General features: G+C 47.1%; 1 protein-coding gene across 2 annotated transcripts in view; it reads left to right on the top strand.

Annotated features, from left to right (window-relative positions):
- Positions 1 to 22834, top strand: part of TMEM273 (transmembrane protein 273) — a 313706-nt gene that overhangs the window by 104655 nt on the left and 186217 nt on the right. For both annotated transcript variants that reach the window (XM_066598715.1, XM_066598714.1), the window contains exon 2: positions 14313 to 14351. In XM_066598715.1, the coding sequence (XP_066454812.1) occupies positions 14313 to 14351 (39 nt within the window). The remainder of the gene's footprint in view (positions 1 to 14312; positions 14352 to 22834) is intronic.

The raw sequence follows: 22834 nt of genomic DNA, 5'->3' as shown, positions 1-22834 counted from the left end.
CTAGCGCCAAAGAATTAGCGTCCAAATTTTACGTACGGAATTTAATTTTCTCACTTCCCGATGTCATAAAAACTTGAAACTTGGCACGAGCATTGATTATGTCATAAATAGGAAAAGTTAATGGGTCCCAACTCAATTATTTAATTCCAAGCGCAAAATAATTAATGTCCAAATTTTACGTACGGAATCTAATTCTCTCACTTCCCTATGTGATAGAAAATTGAAATTTGGCACGGGCATTGATTATGTCATAAATAGGAAAAGCTAACGGGTAGAGATGAGCGTACGTACTCGTCCGAGCTTGATACTCGTTTGAGTATTAGCGTGTTCGAGATGCTCGTTACTCGTGATGAGTACCACGCGATGTTCGAGTTAGTTTCACTTTCATCTCTGAGACGTTAGCGCGCTTTTCTGGCCAATAGAAAGACAGGGAAGGCATTACAACTTCCCCCTGCGACGTTCAAGCCCTATACCACCCCCCCTGCAGTGAGTGGCTGGCGAGATCAGGTGTCACCCGAGTATAAAAATCGTCCCCTCCCGCGGCTCGCCACAGATTTATTCTGACATAGAGGAGGGAAAGTGCTGTTGGTGCCGGAGCTGCTATAGAGAGAGTGTTAGGAGTATTTTAGGCTTCAAGAACCCCAACGGTCCTTCTTAGGGCCACATCTAACCGTGTGCAGTAGTGTGGAGGCTGCTTTTTGCAGTGTTGCACATTTTTTTTTTTTTGTATATCGGCCGTGCAGAGCATTGCGCCCTGCAGTAATTATACATACTCCAGGGCCAGTAGTGGTGGTGAGGCAGGGACAGAAGACATATATTGTGAGGCAGGGACAGAAGACATATATTTATTGAATATAGGCAGTGGGCCTTTGCAAAAACATTTGGGGAAAAAAATCTATTTGGGCTGCCTGTGACTGTCCTCAGTGTTCTGGGTCTGTGCTGGGTGTAGTTGTCCTCCTAATTCATACGCAGCCAGCTAAGTGTTACAGCAGGCTTGCGCAAAATTATTTCCTGGCTCTGTGTTGGCTGTTACATCACATTCCAGTCCACAGTGCAACAGTCTGCAGTTATTTTACATACTCCAGGGCCAGTAGTGGTGACGCAGGGACAGAAGACATATTTATTGAATATAGGCAGTGGGCCTTTCCAAAAACATTTTGGGAAAAAAATCTATTTGGGCTGCCTGTGACTGTCCTCAGTGTTCTGGGTCTGTGCTGGGTGTAGTTGTCCTCCTAATTCATACGCAGCCAGCTAAGTGTTACAGCAGGCTTGCGCAAAATTATTTCCTGGCTCTGTGTTGGCTGTTACATCACATTCCAGTCCACAGTGCAACAGTCTGCAGTTATTTTACATACTCCAGGGCCAGTAGTGGTGACGCAGGGACAGAAGACATATTTATTGAATATAGGCAGTGGGTCTTTCCAAAAACATTTGGGGAAAAAAATCTATTTGGGCTGCCTGTGACTGTCCTCAGTGTTCTGGGTCTGTGCTGGGTGTAGTTGTCCTCCTAATTCATACGCAGCCAGCTAAGTGTTACAGCAGGCTTGCGCAAAATTATTTCCTGGCTCTGTGTTGGCTGTTACATCACATTCCAGTCCACAGTGCAACAGTCTGCAGTTATTTTACATACTCCAGGGCCAGTAGTGGTGACGCAGGGACAGAAGACATATTTATTGAATATAGGCAGTGGGCCTTTTCAAAAACATTTGGGGAAAAAAATCTATTTGGGCTGCCTGTGACTGTCCTCAGTGTTCTGGGTCTGTGCTGGGTGTAGTTGTCCTCCTAATTCATACGCAGCCAGCTAAGTGTTACAGCAGGCTTGCGCAAAATTATTTCCTGGCGTTCCGTAAGCAAAGTCAGCCTCCAACCACAGGCCAATAAGCGGCACATTTAATTACAGCGTTCTGTTTCTGCACTACTGGTAATACAGCATGCTGAGGGGTAGGGGTAGGCCTAGAGGACGTGGACACGGCGAGGACGCGGAAGCCCAAGTCAGGGTGTGGGCACAGGCCGAGCTCCTGATCCAGGTGTATCGCAGCTGACTGCTGCGGGATTAGGAGAGAGGCACGTTTCTGGCGTCCCCACATTCATCTCACAATTAATGGGTCCACGCGGTAGACCTTTATTAGAAAATGAGCAGTGTGAGCAGGTCCTGTCGTGGATGGCAGAAAGTACATCCAGCAATCTATCGTCCACCCAGAGTTCTGCGCCGTCTCCTGCTGCAACTCTGAATCCTCTGGCTGCTGCTCCTCCTTCCTCCCAGCCTCCTCACTCCATTACAATGACACATTCTGAGGAGCAGGCAGACTCCCAGGAACTGTTCCCAGGCCCCTGCCCAGAATGGCCAGCAGTGGTTCCTCTCCCACCGGAGGAGTTTGTCGTGACCGATGCCCAACCTTTTGAAAGTTCCCGGGGTCCGGGGGATGAGGCTGGGGACTTCCGGCAACTGTCTCAAGACCTTTCAGTGGGTGAGGAGGACGATGACGATGAGACACAGTTGTCTTGCAGTGAGGTAGTAGTAAGGGCAGTAAGTCCGAGGGAGGAACGCACAGAGGATTCGGAGGAAGAGCAGCAGGATGATGAGGTGACTTACCCCACCTGGTTTGCTACGCCTACTGAGGACAGGTCTTCAGAGGGGGAGGCAAGGGCAGCAGCAGGGCAGGTTGCAAGAGGCAGTGCGGAGGCCAGGGGTAGAGGCAGGGCCAGACCGAAGAATCCACCAACTGTTTCCCAAAGCGCGCCCTCGCGCCATGCCACCCTGCAGAGGCCGAGGTGCTCAAAGATCTGGCAGTTTTTCACTGAGAGTGCAGACGACCGACGAACAGTGGTGTGCAACCTTTGTCGTGCCAAGATCAGCCGGGGAGCCACCACCACCAGCCTCACCACCACCAGCATGCGCAGACATATGATGGCCAAGCACCCCACAAGGTGGGACGAAGGCCGTTCACCGCCTCCGGTTTGCACCGCTGCCTCTCCCCCTGTGCCCCAACCTGCCACTGAGATCCAACCCCCCTCTCAGGGCACAGGCACTACCGTCTCCTGGCCTGCACCCACACCCTCCCCTCCGCTGTCCTCGGCCCCATCCACCAATGTCTGTCAGTGCACCGTCCAGCCGTCGCTAGCGCAAGTGTTGGAGCGCAAGCGCAAGTAATCTGCCACGCACCCGCACGCTTAAGCGTTAAACGTGCACATAGCCAAATTTATCAGCCTGGAGATGCTGCCGTATAGGGTTGTGGAAACGGAGTCTTTCAAAAGTATGATGGCGGCGGCCCCGCGCTACTCAGTTCCCAGTCGCCACTACTTTTCCTGATGTGCCGTCCCAGCCCTGCACGACCACGTCTCCCGCAACATTGTACGCGCCCTCACCAACGCGGTTACTGGCAAGGTCCACTTAACAACGGACACGTGGACAAGCACAGGCGGGCAGGGCCACTATATCTCCCTGACGGCACATTGGGTGAATTTAGTGGAGGCTGGGACAGAGTCAGAGCCTGGGACCGCTCACGTCCTACCCACCCCCAGAATTGCGGGCCCCAGCTCGGTGGTGGTATCTGCGGCGGTGTATGCTTCCTCCACTAAAGCACCTTCCTCCTCCTCCTCCTCCAACGCAACCTCTGTCTCGCAATCAAGATGTGTCAGCAGCAACACGTCGCCAGCAGTCGGTGTCGCGTGGCACGGCAGCACAGCGGTGGGCAAGCGTCAGCAGGCCGTGCTGAAACTACTCAGCTTAGGAGATAAGAGGCACACGGCCCACGAACTGCTGCAGGGTCTGAGAAAGCAGACCGACTGCTGGCTTGTGCCGCTGAGCCTCCAACTGGGCATGGTCGTGTGTGACAAAGGCCGTAACCTGGTGGTGGCTCTGCAGCTCGGCAGCCTCACGCACGTGCCATGCCTGGCCCACGTCTTTAATTTGGTGGTTCAGCGCTTTCTGAAAAGCTACCCAAGCTTGTCAGACCTGCTCGGAAAGGTGCGCCGGCTCTGCGCACATTTTCGCAAGTCCCACACGGACGCTGCCACCCTGCGCACCCTGCAACATCGGTTTCATCTGCCAGTGCACCGACTGCTGTGCGACGTGCCCACACGGTGGAACTCTACGCTCCACATGTTGGCCAGGCTCTATGAGCAGCGTAGAGCTACAGTGGAATACCAACTCCAACATGGGCGGCGCAGTGGGAGTCAGCCTCCTCAATTCTTTACAGAAGAGTGGGCCTGGTTGGCAGACATCTGCCAGGTCCTTGGAAACTTTGAGGAGTTTACCCAGATGGTGAGCGGCGATGCTGCAATCATTAGCGTCACCATTCCTCTGCTATGCCTCTTAAGAAGTTCCCTGCAAAGCATAAAGGCAGACGCTTTGCGCTCGGAAACAGAGCCGGGGGAAGACAGTATGTCGCTGGATAGTCAGAGCACCCTCCTGTCTATATCTCAGCGCGTTGAGGAGGAGGAGGAGGAGCATGAGGAGGATGAGGAGGAGGGGGAAGAGACAGCTTGGCCCACTGCTGAGGGTACCCATGCTGCTTGCCTGTCATCCTTTCAGCATGTATGGCCTGAGGAGGAGGAGGAGGATCCTGAAAGTGATCTTCCCAGTGAGGACAGCCATGTGTTGCGTAAAGGTACCCTGGCACACATGGCTGACTACATGTTAGGATGCCTTTCTCGTGTGCCTCGCGTTACACGCATTCTGGCCACTACGGATTACTGGGTGTACACACTGCTTGACCCACGGTATAAGGAGAACCTTTCCACTCTCATACCCGAAGAGGAAAGGGGTTTGAGAGTGATGCTATACCACAGGACCCTGGCGGACAAACTGATGATAAAATTCCCATCCGACAGCGCTAGTGGCTGAAGGCGCAGTTCCGAGGGCCGGGTAGCAGGGGCGGCGCAGAGATCAGGCAGCATGTACAGCACAGGCAGGGGAACACTCTCTAAGGCCTTTGACAGCTTTCTGGCTCCCCAGCAAGACTGTGTCACCGCTCCCCAGTCAAGGCTGAGTCGGCAGGAGCACTGTAAAAGGATGGTGAGGGAGTACGTAGCTGATCGCACGACTGTCCGCCGTGACGCCTCTGCCCCCTACAACTACTGGGTGTCGAAGCTGGACACGTGGCCTGAACTCGCGCTGTATGCCCTGGAGGTGCTTGCTTGTCCTGTGGCTAGCGTCTTGTCAGAGAGGGTATTTAGTGCGGCTGGGGGAATCATCACAGATAAGTGTGCCCGCCTGTCAACCGACAGTGCCGACAGGCTTACACTCATCAAGATGAACAAAGCCTGGATTTCCCCAGACTTCTCTTCTCCACCAGCGGACAGCAGCGATACCTAAACAATACGTAGGCTGCACCCGCGGATGGAAGCATTGTTCTCTATCAGCATCAAAAACGTGGACCTTTTAGCTTCATCAATCTGTGTATAATATTCATCCTCCTCCTCCTGCTCCTCCTCCTGAAACCTGACGTAATCACGCCGAACGTGCAATTTTTCTTAGGCCCACAAGGCTCAGTCATATAATTTTTGTAAACAATTTTTATACGTTTCAATGCGCATTAAAGCGTTGAAACTTTCACCTCAACCAATTTTTATTTTTACTGGGCTGCCTCCAGGCCTAGTTACCAATTAAGCCACATTAACCAAAGCGATTAATGGGTTTCACCTGCCCTCTTAGTTGGGCATGGGCAATTTTTCTGAGGTACATTAGTACTGTTGGTACACCAATTTTTGGGGGCCCTCGCCTACAGTGTAATCAAATTAATTTTTAGCCCACCTGCATTACAGCTGACGTTACATCAGCTGTGTTGGGCACTGCAATGGGATATATTTATGTACCGCTGGTGGCTTCCTGGTACCCACCCATGCCGTGGGTCCACAGGGAGTTGTAACAGCATGTGTCCACTTCTAAAGAACCCCAGTCTGACTGGGGCATGCAGTGTGGGCCGAAGCCCACCTGCATTAAGCACGACATTACCTCAGCTGTGATGGGCAGTGCAATGGGATATATTTATGTACCGCCGGTGGGTTCCAGGGAGCCACCCATGCCGTGGGTCCACAGGGAGTTGTAACTGCATGTGTCCACTTCTAAAGAACCCCAGTCTGACTGGGGCATGCAGTGTGGGCCCAAGCCCACCTGCATTAAGCACGACATTACCTCAGCTTTGATGGGCACTGCAATGGGATATATTTATGTACCGCCGGTGGGTTCCAGGGAGCCACCCATGCTGTGGGTGCACACGGAATTCCCATTGCGGAGTTGTACCTGCCTGTGACTATTTATAAAAAACCCCGGTCTGACTGGGGCATGCAGACACCTTGACAGAATGAATAGTGTGTGGCACATAGGTTCCCCATTGCTATGCCCACGTGTGCAGCTCCAGATGGAGGTGGCACACGATTGGATTTCTCATTGCTTCTGTACAGCATTGTGGGCTATCGCCCCACCCCTTTTAAAGAGGGTCGCTGCCTGGCCGTGCCAACCCTCTGCAGTGTGTGCCTGCAGTTCCGCCTCATGGCAGACGCACTTATAAATAGACATGAGTGTGGCGTGGCATGAGGGCAGCTGAAAGCTAGACAGGGACAGTTTGGTGTGCGCTGTGGACACTGAGTCATGCAGGGGGGGGGGGGGGTTGGGCAGCATGTAACCCAGGAGAAGTGGCAGCGGAGTGTCATGCAGGCAGTGATTGTGCTTTGTTGGAGGTAGTGTGGTGCTTAGCTAAGGTATGCATTGCTAATGAGGGCTTTTCAGAAGTAAAAGTTGTTGGGAGGGGGGGGCACTCTTGCCGCTATTGTGGCTTAATAGTGGGACCTGGGAACTTGAGATGCAGCCCAACATGTAGCCCTTCGCCTGCCCTATCCGTTGCGGTGTCGTTCCCATCACTTTCTTGAATTGCCCAGATTTTCACAAATGAAAACCTTAGCGAGCATCGGCGATATACAAAAATGCTTGAGTCACCCATTGACTTCAATGGGGTTCGTTACTCGAAACGAACCCTCGAGCATCGCGATAATTTCGTCCCGAGTAACGAGCACCTGAGCATTTTGGTGCTCGCTCATCTCTAATTCCGTGCGTAAAATTTGGACGTTAATTCTTTTGCGCATAGAATTGAATAATCGAGTTAGCACCCACTAGCTTTTCCTATTTATGACATAATCAATGCTCCTGCCAAATTTCACGTTTCTATGACACCGGAAAGTGAGAAAAATACATTCCGTCTGTAAAATTTGGACGCTAATTCTTTGGCGCATAGAATTGAATAATCGAGTTGGGACCCATTAGCTTTTTTTATTTATGACATAATCAATGCTCGTGCCAAATTTCACGTTTCTATTGCACCGGAATGTGAGAAAATTACATTCCGTACGTAAAATTTGGACGCTAATTCTTTTGCAAATAGAATTGAATAATCGAGTTGGGATCCATTAGCTTTTCCTATTTATGAAAAGAATCGCAGGGGCAGAATTTGTCTCAATAATCAAATCGAAACCCTTCACAGTATAAGACAACTAAAATATAACTTTTATTTAAGAATATTTATAAAACAATTAGGGCTAAGACAAACCAGACATACATAGAGACAGAGAACAGAGATGGTCAGCGTGGGTAGATAAAAAGGTAGTAGTACCCAAACTAAACTTGTAGATACTTGACACTAGGTGGTCGCTAGTATGATGCGAGATGATCTTAGATTGTGACAGTAACAATCATTGATACGTAAGCTACACATACATGTGGAGTATAGATTACTTAAGATAGTGTCACAGGATAAATTCATTCAGTAGTCAACAGAGCTCAAGCTCCAAAATTAGAGGTATGTGGTTTATGTGGCTAGGTGCGATACCAAGCAACAATTCATAAGCCACTCACCACATAGGTAAAATTACCCTCAAAGAGCGTGGTGTTGACAATAATTCGAATGACAGCAGAGGCTGACTAAATTCAAAAGTCAGCAGCGCTGGACTTCAGTATTGAAGATGTAAAAAGAAAAATCCAAGGATCTCATATATTTAAGAAGCGACCCACACCAATATCTAGATGATAAGAGTAACGCCAAAAGTAGATGAAGATCTCAAATTTTAGGTATTTTTTAGAAACTCAAGGACCCGTCTAACTGGGGAGGTAATGGTGTCTCCTCAGTTTTCTGGGGGTATCATAACCTCATAACCACTTGAGAAGGAGAGTAGTCCTCTCAGATGGATTAATTGACGCTCAACGCGTTTCCCTACCAGGGTAGATAGTAGTTCATCAGGAGCGGTTAAATGAGTTTTTAGTCAATTAGAGTTGACAGTATCATCAAAGATATTTTGCCATACTGATATCTTTTGGCAAAAAGAGAGAATATAGTCTCAAAAAGTGCCACAGCGGTAATCTGAGACACAACAGAGTTAGGTAGCCTCTGTCAGCTATCGTTGGTGTGATAGTATAAAAGAGCTCACAGGTAGAATGTAGAACACAGGTTCAGAAAGGATAATATAACCTTAGTATATATTGTCCATGGACTAGTGAGAGATAGTAGATGACAGAATGAATGAAAATTGGCATCAGGGATATCAATTGAGATGATAATTGATTCCCAAGCTCTATGTAGAGGTAGAGTAGTTTTCAGATCAAGACCTATCACTGCCTAGATAAATTAAGTGACAGTCATCCTCTAAAGGGAATAAATCCCAGCCATTATTAGAGCAACTAGATCCCATTCATTCAAAGTTAGTCAAACATGAACAGCATAATAGCGGGCGCAGAACGATATCTTTGCTACCCAGCTAGGAGAGCTAACTATCACACAACAGAGTTAGGTAGCCTCTGTCAGCTATCGTTGGTGTGATAGTATAAAAGAGCTCTCAGGTAGAATGTGGAACACAGGTTCAGAAAGGATAATATAACCTTAGTGTATATTGTCCATGGACTAGTGAGAGATAGTAGATGACAGAATGAATGAAAATTGGCATCAGGGATACCAATTGAGATGATAATTGATTCCCAAGCTCTATGTAGAGGTAGAGTAGTTTTCAGATCAAGACCTATTACTGCCTAGATAAATTAAGCAGAAACAAATAGTGACAGTCATCCTCTAAAGGGAATAAATCCCAGCCATTATTAGAGCAACTGGATCCCATTCATTCAAAGTTAGTCAAACATGAACAGCATAATAGCGGGAGCAGAACGATATCTTTGCTACCCAGCTAGGAGAGCTAACTATCACACACATCCATTCAAAATAAAAAAATGGTAGAGCCTAGAACTCTGATGGTGAGTTCAGGCAATCTGTTTGAAAGCCCAGTGTGCTGCTGCTAATATACCCAGAAAGTCCTCCCAGAAGGGGGTTGGTATAAGTGGTTGGCCAATCATAGGTTATAGTAGGTGGGGCTAGATAGCCCCAGTTCACTAATGAAAAAAAAAAAAAAAAAAAATCTTTATCGCATCCGCTATTCTAACATTTACTGATAGTATCGGTGAAGGGGAAAGGAGTGAGATCTTACCGCATAGACTGATGATCCATATGGATCATTTTAGGTCTGAGATTAGTCGTAGTAGAATCGCCGTGGTGTAGTGTAATCGCGCATGCGCGCGCGGCGCTGTGACGTCATCGCGTTCATCATGTGACCGGCGTCATGACGTGGGATAAACTTCATATAACGGAGAGTATACGTTGCACTAGCAACGGCGATCATGTGATGAGGGATAAATTGAGAGGGTTAACAGAGTATACTGTTAATCGCGCTTATGCGCGTTATGTCATGACGTCATCACGTTATATCATGTGATCAGCGTCATGACGTTCAAGATATCGCTGGATACCGCTTATTACAACGGGGAAAATGCATCACCCCGGTAACGGCGGTCATATGATAGGATGACATAGTAACATCACATGATCGGATAACTCCGTAAGTAAAACATGTTAGAAGTAGATCCGAGTTACAGGAATCAGCGCCGAACTGAAGGTTTTTTTTTTTTTTCATTAATGAACTGGGGCTATCTAGCCCCACCTACTATAACCTATGATTGGCCAACCACTTATACCAACCCCCTTCTGGGAGGACTTTCTGGGTATATTAGCAGCAGCACACTGGGCTTTCAAACAGATTGCCTGAACTCACCATCAGAGTTCTAGGCGCTACCATTTTTTTATTTTGAATGGATGTGTGTGATAGTTAGCTCTCCTAGCTGGGTAGCAAAGTTATCGTTCTGCTCCCGCTATTATGCTGTTCATGTTTGACTAACTTTGAATGAATGGGATCCAGTTGCTCTAATAATGGCTGGGATTTATTCCCTTTAGAGGATGACTGTCACTATTTGTTTCTGCTTAATTTATCTAGGCAGTAATAGGTCTTGATCTGAAAACTACTCTACCTCTACATAGAGCTTGGGAATCAATTATCATCTCAATTGGTATCCCTGATGCCAATTTTCATTCATTCTGTCATCTACTATCTCTCACTAGTCCATGGACAATATACACTAAGGTTATATTATCCTTTCTGAACCTGTGTTCCACATTCTACCTGAGAGCTCTTTTATACTATCACACCAACGATAGCTGACAGAGGCTACCTAACTCTGTTGTGTGATAGTTAGCTCTCCTAGCTGGGTAGCAAAGATATCGTTCTGCGCCCGCTATTATGCTGTTCATGTTTGACTAACTTTGAATGAATGGGATCTAGTTGCTCTAATAATGGCTGGGATTTATTCCCTTTAGAGGATGACTGTCACTTAATTTATCTAGGCAGTGATAGGTCTTGATCTGAAAACTACTCTACCTCTACATAGAGCTTGGGAATCAATTATCATCTCAATTGATATCCCTGATGCCAATTTTCATTCATTCTGTCATCTACTATCTCTCACTAGTCCATGGACAATATATACTAAGGTTATATTATCCTTTCTGAACCTGTGTTCTACATTCTACCTGTGAGCTCTTTTATACTATCACACCAACGATAGCTGACAGAGGCTACCTAACTCTGTTGTGTCTCAGATTACCGCTGTGGCACTTTTTGAGACTATATTCTCTCTTTTTGCCAAAAGATATCAGTATGGCAAAATATCTTTGATGATACTGTCAACTCTAATTGACTAAAAACTCATTTAACCGCTCCTGATGAACTACTATCTACCCTGGTAGGGAAACGCGTTGAGCGTCAATTAATCCATCTGAGAGGACTACTCTCCTTCTCAAGTGGTTATGAGGTTATGATACCCCCAGAAAACTGAGGAGACACCATTACCTCCCCAGTTAGACGGGTCCTTGAGTTTCTAAAAAATACCTAAAATTTGAGATCTTCATCTACTTTTGGCGTTACTCTTATCATCTAGATATCGGTGTGGGTCGCTTCTTAAATATATGAGATCCTTGGATTTTTCTTTTTACATCTTCAATACTGAAGTCCAGCGCTGCTGACTTTTGAATTTAGTCAGCCTCTGCTGTCATTCGAATTATTGTCAACACCACGCTCTTTGAGGGTAATTTTACCTATGTGGTGAGTGGCTTATGAATTGTTGCTTGGTATCGCACCTAGCCACATAAACCACATACCTCTAATTTTGGAGCTTGAGCTCTGTTGACTACTGAATGAATTTATCCTGTGACACTATCTTAAGTAATCTATACTCCACATGTATGTGTAGCTTACGTATCAATGATTGTTACTGTCACAATCTAAGATCATCTCGCATCATACTAGCGACCACCTAGTGTCAAGTATCTACAAGTTTAGTTTGGGTACTACTACCTTTTTATCTACCCACGCTGACCATCTCTGTTCTCTGTCTCTATGTATGTCTGGTTTGTCTTAGCCCTAATTGTTTTATAAATATTCTTAAATAAAAGTTATATTTTAGTTGTCTTATACTGTGAAGGGCTTTTCCTATTTATGACATAATCAATGCTCGTGCCAAATTTTACGTTTCTATGACACCGGAAAGTGAGAAGATTACATTCCGTACGTAAAATTTGGACGCTAATTCTTTTGCGCATAGAATTGAATAATCAAGTTGGGACCTATTAACTTTTCCTATTTATGACATATTCAATGCCCGTGCCAAATTTTAAGTTTCTATGACATTGTGAAGTGAGAGATTTAGATTATGTACGTTAAATTTTGACGCTAATTCTTTAGCGCTAGAATTGAATAATCAAGTTGGGACCCAAATACTTTTCCTATTTTGTAGATAATCTATGCTTCTGCCAAAATTCATGTTTCTACGACATCGGGAAGTTGGAGAACTTTTGGCGAGTCAGTGAGTCAGTGAGTTAGTCAGTCAGTCAGTGAGTCAGTGAGTGAGGTCGCCTGCAGACGAGCGGGTCGGATCCGGCGGCGAGGATTCTCGCTGCGGGACCCGACCCCAGCGCCTGCAGGGAGGAGCGCGTACTCACCCGCACCTGGCGGCCCCGACTCTTTCATGTGCCGGCTGCCGGGCAGCCGGCGCATGCGCAGACCGGAGCCCCGCACAGAAATAGGACATGCCGTGGTTTGTTTGCCGCGCGACATTTCGCATGGCCAAACCGCGGCCGTCTGCATAGGAGTGCGTATTGTAATGCACTCCTATGCAGGCTTTTAGTGGCGGAAATCCCGCGGATAATCCCGCCGCGGGATTTCCACCCGTGTGCAGGCAGCCTAAGTCAGTGAGGGCTTTCGTCTTTATATATATAGATTACATAATGTGCATGTGATTCTATGGACAATGTTTATAAACGGACATATAGTATGTGTTATTGTGCGCTGCTTCAGCAAGACTATTAGTTTCTGCAGCATACGGGGAAGCGCTGAAGTTGTGTTGGCCTCATTTTCTCATACAGGATCCATCCCGCCTCAATTGTGGTAAATTTCTAGGAGATAGAATGGAAGAACTTCTCATAGAAAAACTGCAACTATTTGACAATATCTCTCTGAGAATAGCATACTGCCATAATATAGCCAAATATCCAACAATGATCTTTTTACTCTTTGTTATACATAGTTATGTCTTCATATAAACTCTTCTTATTAGTATATTGCACTGACTGCATTCTAGATTTATCACGCACTATTCCTGTAGCCCCATCTATCATCTGCTGAGGATACTCTCTACCTGCTAACTTACCTGACAGCACTTTGGTTTCAGGATGAAGCATTTCTGTTGTGCAGTATCTCTTCACCCAGAACTCCAATTGGCAACACTTTTATTGTATGTACTGAATGGCAAGATGTTGCATTTAATAATAAGCTACTTGCGACTGGCTTGCAGGAAGATTGGGAAATCATATTACCAGTAAGCCATGAGAGTACAGGGAGAGATCCAAAAACTGTATTATCTCAATTCTAATTGTATGTAAAAAAACAAATTGCAAAACCCGAATTCAAATAACAGACTGAATCTGGTAGGCTCGCCAATCCAGAGGACCGAATAATGATATCCTCCACATAGCGACTGTACCACACAACAAATAGATTTGCAAATGATGGTGAAAGCGCTATCCCATTGATGTGCCTGTTCATTATAAATAATTCCATCAAATAAACAGTTATGAGCTGACAAATAATTAGAACTCTGCAAAATCCGCATAACGATGGGTGCAAATCAGCATCCTATTGCTTTTAATGGGTATTTGCGTGGTAGCAAATATTTTTCCACACCCTCATTTAAAATTCACATGTGGAAGAAAAGAAGTGGGCTATAATTTCTTGGTATGGAATCTGCATCAAGTCTGCATGTCCATTTGCTCATTGAAAAGAGCTAAACTAGTGGATCTGCGTAACATTGAAGAGCAAATCTGCAGCAGAAACCCATGGCTTATTTTTGTAGCAGATTTTGAGATTGATTTTGTCATCTGCATGGACCCTGAGGATGCTCCGTGTGGTCAAAATTGAGGATTATTTACCTGGAGATTGGGCCTTGAACAAAAAGCATGTTAGTACATATTATAGAGTGCATAACTCTTCCAAATGTTATTCCTGTACTTTTCTGGTCATTAAGTAAGAATATTTTGCTGCAGCAGATTTTTCGTCTATTAACTCTGTGGCCACATTGGTACAGGCATATGCACTTGTACTTGCGTATTTGTGCATCAAGGGGTTGTGTTTTCGCATGCCCACAAAAACATGCAACTATGGTCCCAGCCAATTAGTGTAATTAGTTCCTTATGTTTTATTTCTCTGCACAAATGCACAGGAAAATAGAACATGCTGCGTTTTTTAGCGTGATGGAAGGCAATGGGTTCTATTCAATATGTATTGTACATGCAAATTTTACATGTGCAAATACATTCGCGTGCATCTGTCCTGTATATGCTTTTGATTACAGGGTTTTTGATTTGGAGTATAATATTTATTTTCTGTGTTTTCAGGCTTTGCTCATTGTAATGGAAAAAAAGAGGAAGAATACGGTAAGTTCACACTAAAGAAACCCTAATTTCTTGTAAACTTTTAACGTGAATCTAATACTTCTGTATAAAACAAGAAACTTTACAACACCAATTCTTGCAATACTGTGTCTGAAAAAAGTCTGCCACATGAGTACAATGTATGTGGTGTCCGTTCTTCATGTGTTACAACAGTGGCTTTATCGTCTCCAATGAAGAAACATGAACTGGCATAGGCCAACAGGCTGGCAATAAGGCAGTTACATTAGTGCAGGCTGTGTGACCAGCAACCTACACAAACACAATCTAAATAGAGAAGGCTAAACGAGAAATGGGAAAGCTTTGGCTCACGAACAGACACTATACATACAAAACAAAAAACAGCATGCAAACGACAACAAGACAGATGATGACTAGAGATGAGCGAGCGTACTCGTCCGAGCTTGATACTCGTTCGAGTATTAGGGTGTTCGAGATGCTCGTTACTCGAAACGAGTACCACGCGATGTTCGAGTTACTTTCATCTCTGAGACGTTAGCGCGCTTTTCTGGCCAATAGAAAGACAGGGAAGGCATTACAACTTTCCCCTGCGACGTACAAGCCCTATACCACCCCCCTGCAGTGAGTGGCTGGCGAGATCAGGTGTCACCCGAGTATTAAAATCTGCCCTCCCGCGGCTCGCCACAGATGCATTCTGACATAGTTCAGGGAAAGTGCTGTTGATGCCAGAGCTGCTATAGGGAGAGCGTTAGGAGTGATTTTAGGCTTCAAGAACCCCAACGGTCCTTCTTAGGCCATAGAAATCGCAGATCGCACCTATCTGCGATCTGCGATTCCTGTTCTCTTCTCTATATGCGCTCAATGGGGCCGGCGGCAGCAGCGCTGACCCCATTGAGAACATATAGAAGACAAATCATTCTTCTCTGCCACAGCTGTAACAGCTGTGGCAGAGAAGAACGATGTTTGCCCATTGAATTCAATGGAGCCGGCAATACAGCAGGTTCCACTGAAAGCAATGGGCTGCCGGCGTGCGCGGGATGAATTGTCGGGAAGGACTTAAATATATAAGCCCTTCCCTGCAATTCATACAGAAATGTGTTGAAATAAAAAAAAAAAAAATAGTAATAGTATATATATATATATATATATATATATATATATATACTATTACTTACCTTGTCCTAGCAGACGGAGTTCAGCCGCGGCGGCCGGCAGTGGGTGTGAAGGGGGTGTGAGTCAGACTCAGCGCTGAGCCAATCAGGGGGCAGGTCTGACTCACACCCCCTTCACACCCACTGTAGGCCGGCCGCGCTGAACTCCGTCTGCCAGGACAAGGTAAGTATATACCGTATATACTGGCATATAAGACGACTTTTGAACCCCGAAAAATCTGCTCTGAAGTCGGGGGTCGTCTTATACGCCGGTAATACAAAAAAAAAGAAAGTGTCAAAAAAAAAATTCATTACTCACCTCCCCCGGCGTTCTGCGGCGCTGCTGCAGGCTGTCGCTCCCTCCTGGTCCCTGGCAGAGCATTGCTTTCTGGACGCAGGGCTTGAAATCCCCGCCTCCAGAAAGCTACTGTGATTAGCTAACACACGCCGTCAGCCAATCACAGCCATTCAATGACATCATTGTCATTGGCTGTGATTGGCTGAAGGCACGTGTGTTTTCTGGAGGCGGGGATTTCAAGCCCTGCGTCCAGAAAGCAATGCTCTGCCGGGGACCAGGAGGGAGCGACATCCTGCAGCAGCGCCGCAGAACACCGGGGGAAGTGAGTAATGATTTTTATTTTTTGCTCCGCTGTATTCCCGGCGTATAAGGTGACGGTTGGGGGGTCGTCTTATACACCCCGTCACCTTATACGCCGGTATATACGGTATATTTTTTTATTTTTACACATTTCTGGATGAATTGCAGGGAAGGGCTTCTATATTTAAGCCCTTCCCGACAATTCATCCCGGCAGCCCATTGCTTTCAGTGGAACCTGCTGTATTGCCGGCTCCATTGAATTCAATGGGCTAACATTGTTCTTCTCTGCCACAGCTGTTACTGCTGTGGCAGAGGAGAACAATCTTTATGCTGACAGTGCGGGGGGGGGGGGGGCACTCTTGCCGCTATTGTGGCTTAATAGTGGGACCTGGGAACTTGAGATGCAGCCCAACATGTAGCCCCTCGCCTGCCCTATCCGTTGCTGTGTCGTTCCCATCACTTTCTTGAATTGCCCCGATTTTCACAAATGAAAACCTTAGCGAACATCGGCGATATACAAAAATGCTCAGGTCGCCCATTGACTTCAATAGGGTTCGTTACTCGAAACGAACCCTCGAGCATCGCGAAAATTTCGTCCCGAGTAACGAGCACCCGAGCATTTTGGTGCTCGCTCATCTCTAATGATGACAACAGGGGGCAAAATACTTACCAAATGTACTATAATACAAGCAGACTGTATTATGAATAAGTGCGAGATATTGGTTTGTATTTTGGCCCAAACACATAAGCTCACAAGCCCATGTCAAGGGTCCTCGTTGTCTTGTGAGTCCTTACTCTAACAATAGAGTGGATGGACAGAACCAGACACAAATGGAACAAAGATCAACACAGCATGCATCCCCACACACTGGTAAGTTAGGAGCTGTTAAGATATAAATGACTGGCACCCTGTAGTAAGATGGGCTTCTATATGTGAACAGACTGGGAGTGATTGGCTGGAGAACTCCACACCATCTGCCAGCCAGATCCACCACAGTGGCAGCAGTGCGCTCCCGGAAACCCACAGAACTTAAAAGCAACTAAGAAGAAGTCAGCTCGCCCAATCCTGCAGTACATGATTGCAGCCAGTATGCAGTGCCAGATAGCATGTGGATGTCCAATGGACCTTTGGATATATAGAATTGTATACAATTTTTCTTTATAAAAATCCCAGCACTTCTGTCAAAAATTTACTTTTATTCATTGCATTATAAAAATGATTCAGGTATTCAGATATTGTAACAGCTCTTAATCATGGCAATCAGGTACATGAAAAAACTTAAGTTTTAAAAGCAATACTACCCAATCAAGCAACACAGACCACATGATATATAAATGTTTCATTAACACCGTGAGTGTTAGAAGAAATTAAGGAAAGGACAATATTAAAAAAAAACAACTCTTTTCCCCATATTCCCCGTCAGTAAATGCATAATAAATCGTTCTTGTAAACCAGATGGAAATCTCGTATGCAACACAAAGATCCAAAAAGCTTCTCTCTGTAACAACTTCCTCTTTCTATCACCTGCGCATACGGGGTTAAAAACCCTTTCAATACCGTAATGTCAGAAGTAGGTAAGATCACGATTAGAGATGAGCGAGCACCAAAATGCTCGGGTGCTCGTTGCTTGAGTCGAACTTTCCGCGATGCTCGAGGGTTCGATCGAGTAACGAACCCCATTGAAGTCAAAAGGTGACTCGAGCATTTTTGTATATCGCCGATGCTCTCTAAGATTTTCATTGGTGAAAATCTGCAAAACCCAAGAAAGTGATGGAAACAACACAGAAACGGATAGGGCAGGCGATGGGCAACATGCTGGGCTGCATTTCAGGTTCCCAGGTCCCACTATTAAGCCACAATAGCGGCAAGAGTGGGCCCCCCCCCCCCCTAACAATTTTTTTCTTTGGACAAACCCTCATTAGTAAGCCACACCTTAGCTAAGCACCACACTATCTCCAACTAAGCACAAGCACTGCCTGCGGGACACACCGCTGCCTCTTCTCCTGGGTTACATGCTGCCCAACCCCCCCGCACGACCCAGTGTCCACAGCGCACACCAAAGTGTCCCTCCGCAGCCTTCAGCTGCCCTCATGCCACACGCTCACTTCATAGCCACACCACCCTCATGTCTATTTATAAGTGCGTCTGCCATGAGAAGGAACCGCAGGCACACACTGCAGAGGGTTGGCAGGGCCAGGCAGCAACCTTCTTTAAAAGGGGCAGGGCGATAGCCCACAATGCTGTACAGAAGCAATGAGAAATCAATCCTGTGCCACCTCCGTCAGGAGCTGCAAACGTGGGCATAGCAATGGGGAATCCATGTGCCACACAGTATTCATTCTGTCAAGGTGTCGCATAGCTCAATCGACACTGCAAGGGGAAAGCCGTCTGCTCTCTGCCCCCTACCCAAGTCAGTCAGTGTCTTTTTGCCAGACAGGTCAAACACCGCGATGGGAACTAAGTTTGCACCAACAGCATAGGTGGGTCCTAGGAAACCCAAGACAAACAAAAAATTGATCTGAGCGGCCAAACATGGCAGACTTGCACCGCGCCCACGACATAGGCCTCGGCCCACAGCTTCAGCAATCCTAGGCAGGAAGCGGACTGTCACTGCACCCAGGACATAGGCCTTTGCACAAACCCTCAGCAATCGCGGGCCTACAGCGGACTCCAATGCTAGCGTAGCTGTGCACGTCTCATTAGCGCTGTATTGCTCCTCTAATTTGTCCCAATGCAGTGCCCCGGATAGTAGAGCTAACATCAGATTAAATACAGGTGGGCTTCGGCCCACACTGCATGCCCCAGTCTGACCTGTTTTTTTTATAAATAGTCACAGGCAGGTACAACTCCGCAATGGGAATTCCGTGTGCACCCACAGCATGGGTGGCTCCCTGGAACCCACCGGCGGTACATAAATAGATCCCATTGCAGTGCCCTGGACAGCAGAGCTAACGTCAGATTAAATGCAGGTGGGCTTCAGCCCACACTGCATTCCCCAGTCAGACTGGGGTTCTTTATAAGTAGACACAGGCAGGTACTACTCCATGTGGACCGACAGCATGGGTGGGTCCCAGGAAGCCACCGGCGGTACATAAATAAATCCCATTGCTTTGCCCAGCACAGCTGAGGTAACGTCAGATTAAATGCAGGTGGGCTTTGGCCCACACTGCATGCCCCAGCCTGACCGTGGTTTTTAATACATAGACACAGGCAGGTGCAAATCCCCTATGTGAAGTCCCTGTGGACCGACAGCATGGGTGGCTCCCTAGAACCCACCGGCGGTACATAAATAAACCCCATTGCATTGCCCAGCACAGATGAGGTAACCTCAGATTAAATGCAGGTGGGCTTTGGCCCACACTGCATGCCCCAGTCAGACTGGGGCTCTTTATAAGTAGACGCATGCAGTTACAACTCCGTGTGCACCCACAGCATGGATGGGTCCCAGGAAGCCACCGACGGTACATAAATAAATCCCATTGCAGTGCCCAGCACAGCTGAGGTAACGTCAGAATAAATGCAGGTGGGCTTCAGCCCACACTGCATGCCCCAGTCAGACTGGGGTTCTTTATAAGTAGACACAGGCAGGTACAACTCCGTGTGGACTGACAGCATGGGAGGGTCCCAGGAAGCCACCCGCGGTACATAAATAAATCCCATTGCATTGCCCCGCACAGCTAACGAGGTAACGTCAGATTAAATACAGGTGGGCTTTGACCCACACTGCATGCCCCAGTCTGACCGGGGTTTTTAATGCATAGACACAGGCAGGTACAAATCCCTAATGTGAAGTCCCTGTGGACCCACAGCATGGGTGGCTCCCTGGAACCCACTGGCGGTACATAAATAGATCCCATTGCAGTGCCCTGGACAGCAGAGCTAACGTCAGATTAAATACAGGTCGGCTTCGGCCAAGAATGTTTTCATTGTTGGAGGAGGAGGAGGACGGGGATGTTTTTGAGGCAGTACGTGTCCTGTCCCCGTGTCCCTGGTTATATGCACCTTACCAGTAACCGCGTTGGTGGTATAGTGGTCACGACTGTGGACCTATTAGCGCGGTTTTATTCCGTTGGTTTTCGGAATGTGGCCAGAATTAAGTGGGACGAGGTGGGGGGCTTTCTTATTGTGTCGTTTAAGGTGAAATTCTTGGACTGCCGCCAGACGGACCACTGCGAAAGCATTTGCCAAGAATGTTTTCATTGTTGGAGGAGGAGGACGGGGATGTTTTTGAGGCAGTACGTGTCCTGTCCCCATGTCCGTGGTTATATGCACCTTACCAGTAACCACGTTGGTGGGATAGTGGTCGCGACTGTGGACCTATTAGCGCAGTTTTATTCAGTTGGTTTTCGGAATGTGGCCAGGATTAAGTGGGTCGTGGTGGGGGGGCTTTCTTATTGTGTCGTTTAAGGTGAAATTCTTGGACTGCCGCCAGACGGACCACTGCGAAAGCATTTGCCAAGAATGTTTTCATTGTTGGAGGAGGAGGACGGGGATGTTTTTGAGGCAGTACGTGTCCTGTCCTCGTGTCCGTGGTTATATGCATCTTCCCAGTGACCGTGTCGCTGAAAAGTTGTCGCGCCTGTGGAACCTAGAAGCGCGGCCTCGCCACCATCATGTCTTAGGGAAGCCTTCGTTTCCACTACCCTTTAACATTGCAGTAGCAGCAGTATAGGCAGAGCCGAGAATTAGTAACATTTCAGCGGTAAGAGTATGCACAAACCCCTGTAACATTGCATTGGCAGCAGTGATGACAGACCCCACTAACATTTCATTTGCAGCAGTATACACAGACCCCAGTAACATTTCAGTAGTAGTAACAGTATAGACAGACCCCAGTAACATTTCAGTAGTATCTGTATAGACAGACCCCAGTAACAGTTCAGTAGTATAAGTCTAGACAGACCCCAGTAACAGTTCAGTTGTAACAGTAGGGACAGACCCAAGTAACATTTCAGTAGTATCACTTGTGACATGCCCCAGTCACATTTTAGTTCCAGCAGTGCAGACAGACCCCAGTAACAGTAACGTAGAAGAAGTATGGGCAAAGCAGCAGATAAACATTTCCCTGGCAGCAGTGTAGGGAGAGCAAAGTATTTGTAGCATTTCAGTAGTAGCAGTATAGTCAGACCCCAGTAACAGTAACGTAGAAGCAGTATGGCCCACTATTAGTTACATTTCTGTTATAGCAGTATAGACCTGCCCCAGTAAAATTTCCGTTGAAGCATTATGGGCAGAGCCCAGTATTAGTAAAATTACAGTAGTAACAGTATACACCAACCAAGGTAACATTTCAGGAGCAGAAGTATCGGCAGACCGAAGTACCATTTCTGTTGCTGAAGTATAGTCAGACCCCTGTAGCATTATTGTGGCAGAATTATAGGTAGGCAGAACAGAGTTACATTTCTGTAGTAAAAGTGTAGGCCAACCCCAGACACAGTGGTGTACCATGAGTGCAGGCGAAGCCCATAAAAATTACTTTGATTACATTGTAGGCGAGGGCCCGAAAAATTGGTGTACCGACAGTACAAATGTACCCCAGAAAAATTGCCCATGCTCAACCCAGAGGGCAGGTGAAACCTTTTAATCGCTCAGCGTACTGCGGCTTAATTTTTAACTAGGCCTGGAGGCAGCCCAGTCTAAAAAACAATTGGTTCAGGTGGAAGTTTCAATGCTTTAATGAGAATTGAAACAGATAAATATTATTTAGAAAAGTTATATGAGCCTTTTGGCCCACAGAAAAATTGCCCATTCGCTGTGATTACGAGAGGTTTCAGGAGGAGGAGCCGGAGGAGGACGAATATCATACACAGATTGACAAAGTTCTTTAGGTAGCGCTGCTGTCCGCTGGTGGAGAAGAGAAGTCTTTTGAAATCCAGGCTTTGTTCATCTTTATCAGTGTAAGCCTGTTGGCGCTGTCAGTTGACAGGCGGGTACGCTTGTCCGTGATGATTCCCCCAGCTGCACTAAACACCCTCTCTGACAAGAGACTAGCCGCAGGGCAAGCCAACACCTCCAGGGCATACAGCGCGAGTTCGGACCACGTTTCCAGCTTTGACACCCAGTAGTTGTACGAGCAGAGGCGTCATAGAGGACGGTGGTACGATCGGCTGCGTACTCCCTCACCATCTTCTTACAGTGCTCCCTCCGACTCAGCCTGGACTGGGGAGGTGTGAGACAGTCTTGCTGGGGAGCCAAAAAGCTGGCAAAGGCCTTGGAGAGTGTTCCCCTGCCTGCGCTGAACATGCTGCCTGATCTCCGTGCCTCCCCTTCTACTTGGCCCTCGGAACTGCGCCTTCTGCCACTAGTGCTGTCAGATGGGAAGTTTACCATCAGTTTGTCCACCAGGGCCCTGTGGTATTGCATCACTCTCAAACCCCTTTCCTTTTCGGGAATGAGAGTGGAAAGGTTATCCTTATACTGTGGGTCAAGCAGTGTGTACACCCAGTTATCCGTAGTGGCCAGAATGCGTCTAACGCGAGGGTCACGAGAAAGGCATGTGCGCCAGGGTACCTGTACGCATCATATGGCTGTCCTCACTAGGAAGATCACTTTGAGTATCCTCCTCCTCAGGCCATACACGCTGAATGGATGAGAGGCAAGCAGCATGGGTACCCTCTGCAGTCGGCCCAGCTGTCTCTTCCTCCTCAGGCTCCTCCCCTCCTCCTCCTCCACGCGCTGAAATATAGACATGAGGGTGCTCTGACTATCCAGCGACATACTGTCTTCCCCCGCCTCCATTACCGCCCTGAAAGCATCA

This window comes from Eleutherodactylus coqui, chromosome 4, assembly GCF_035609145.1.
Source record: "Eleutherodactylus coqui strain aEleCoq1 chromosome 4, aEleCoq1.hap1, whole genome shotgun sequence".
Classification (NCBI taxonomy): Eukaryota; Metazoa; Chordata; class Amphibia; order Anura; family Eleutherodactylidae; genus Eleutherodactylus; species Eleutherodactylus coqui.
The sequence above is the reverse complement of the archived record's forward strand: the minus strand, read 5'-3'. Positions and strand labels throughout refer to the sequence as shown.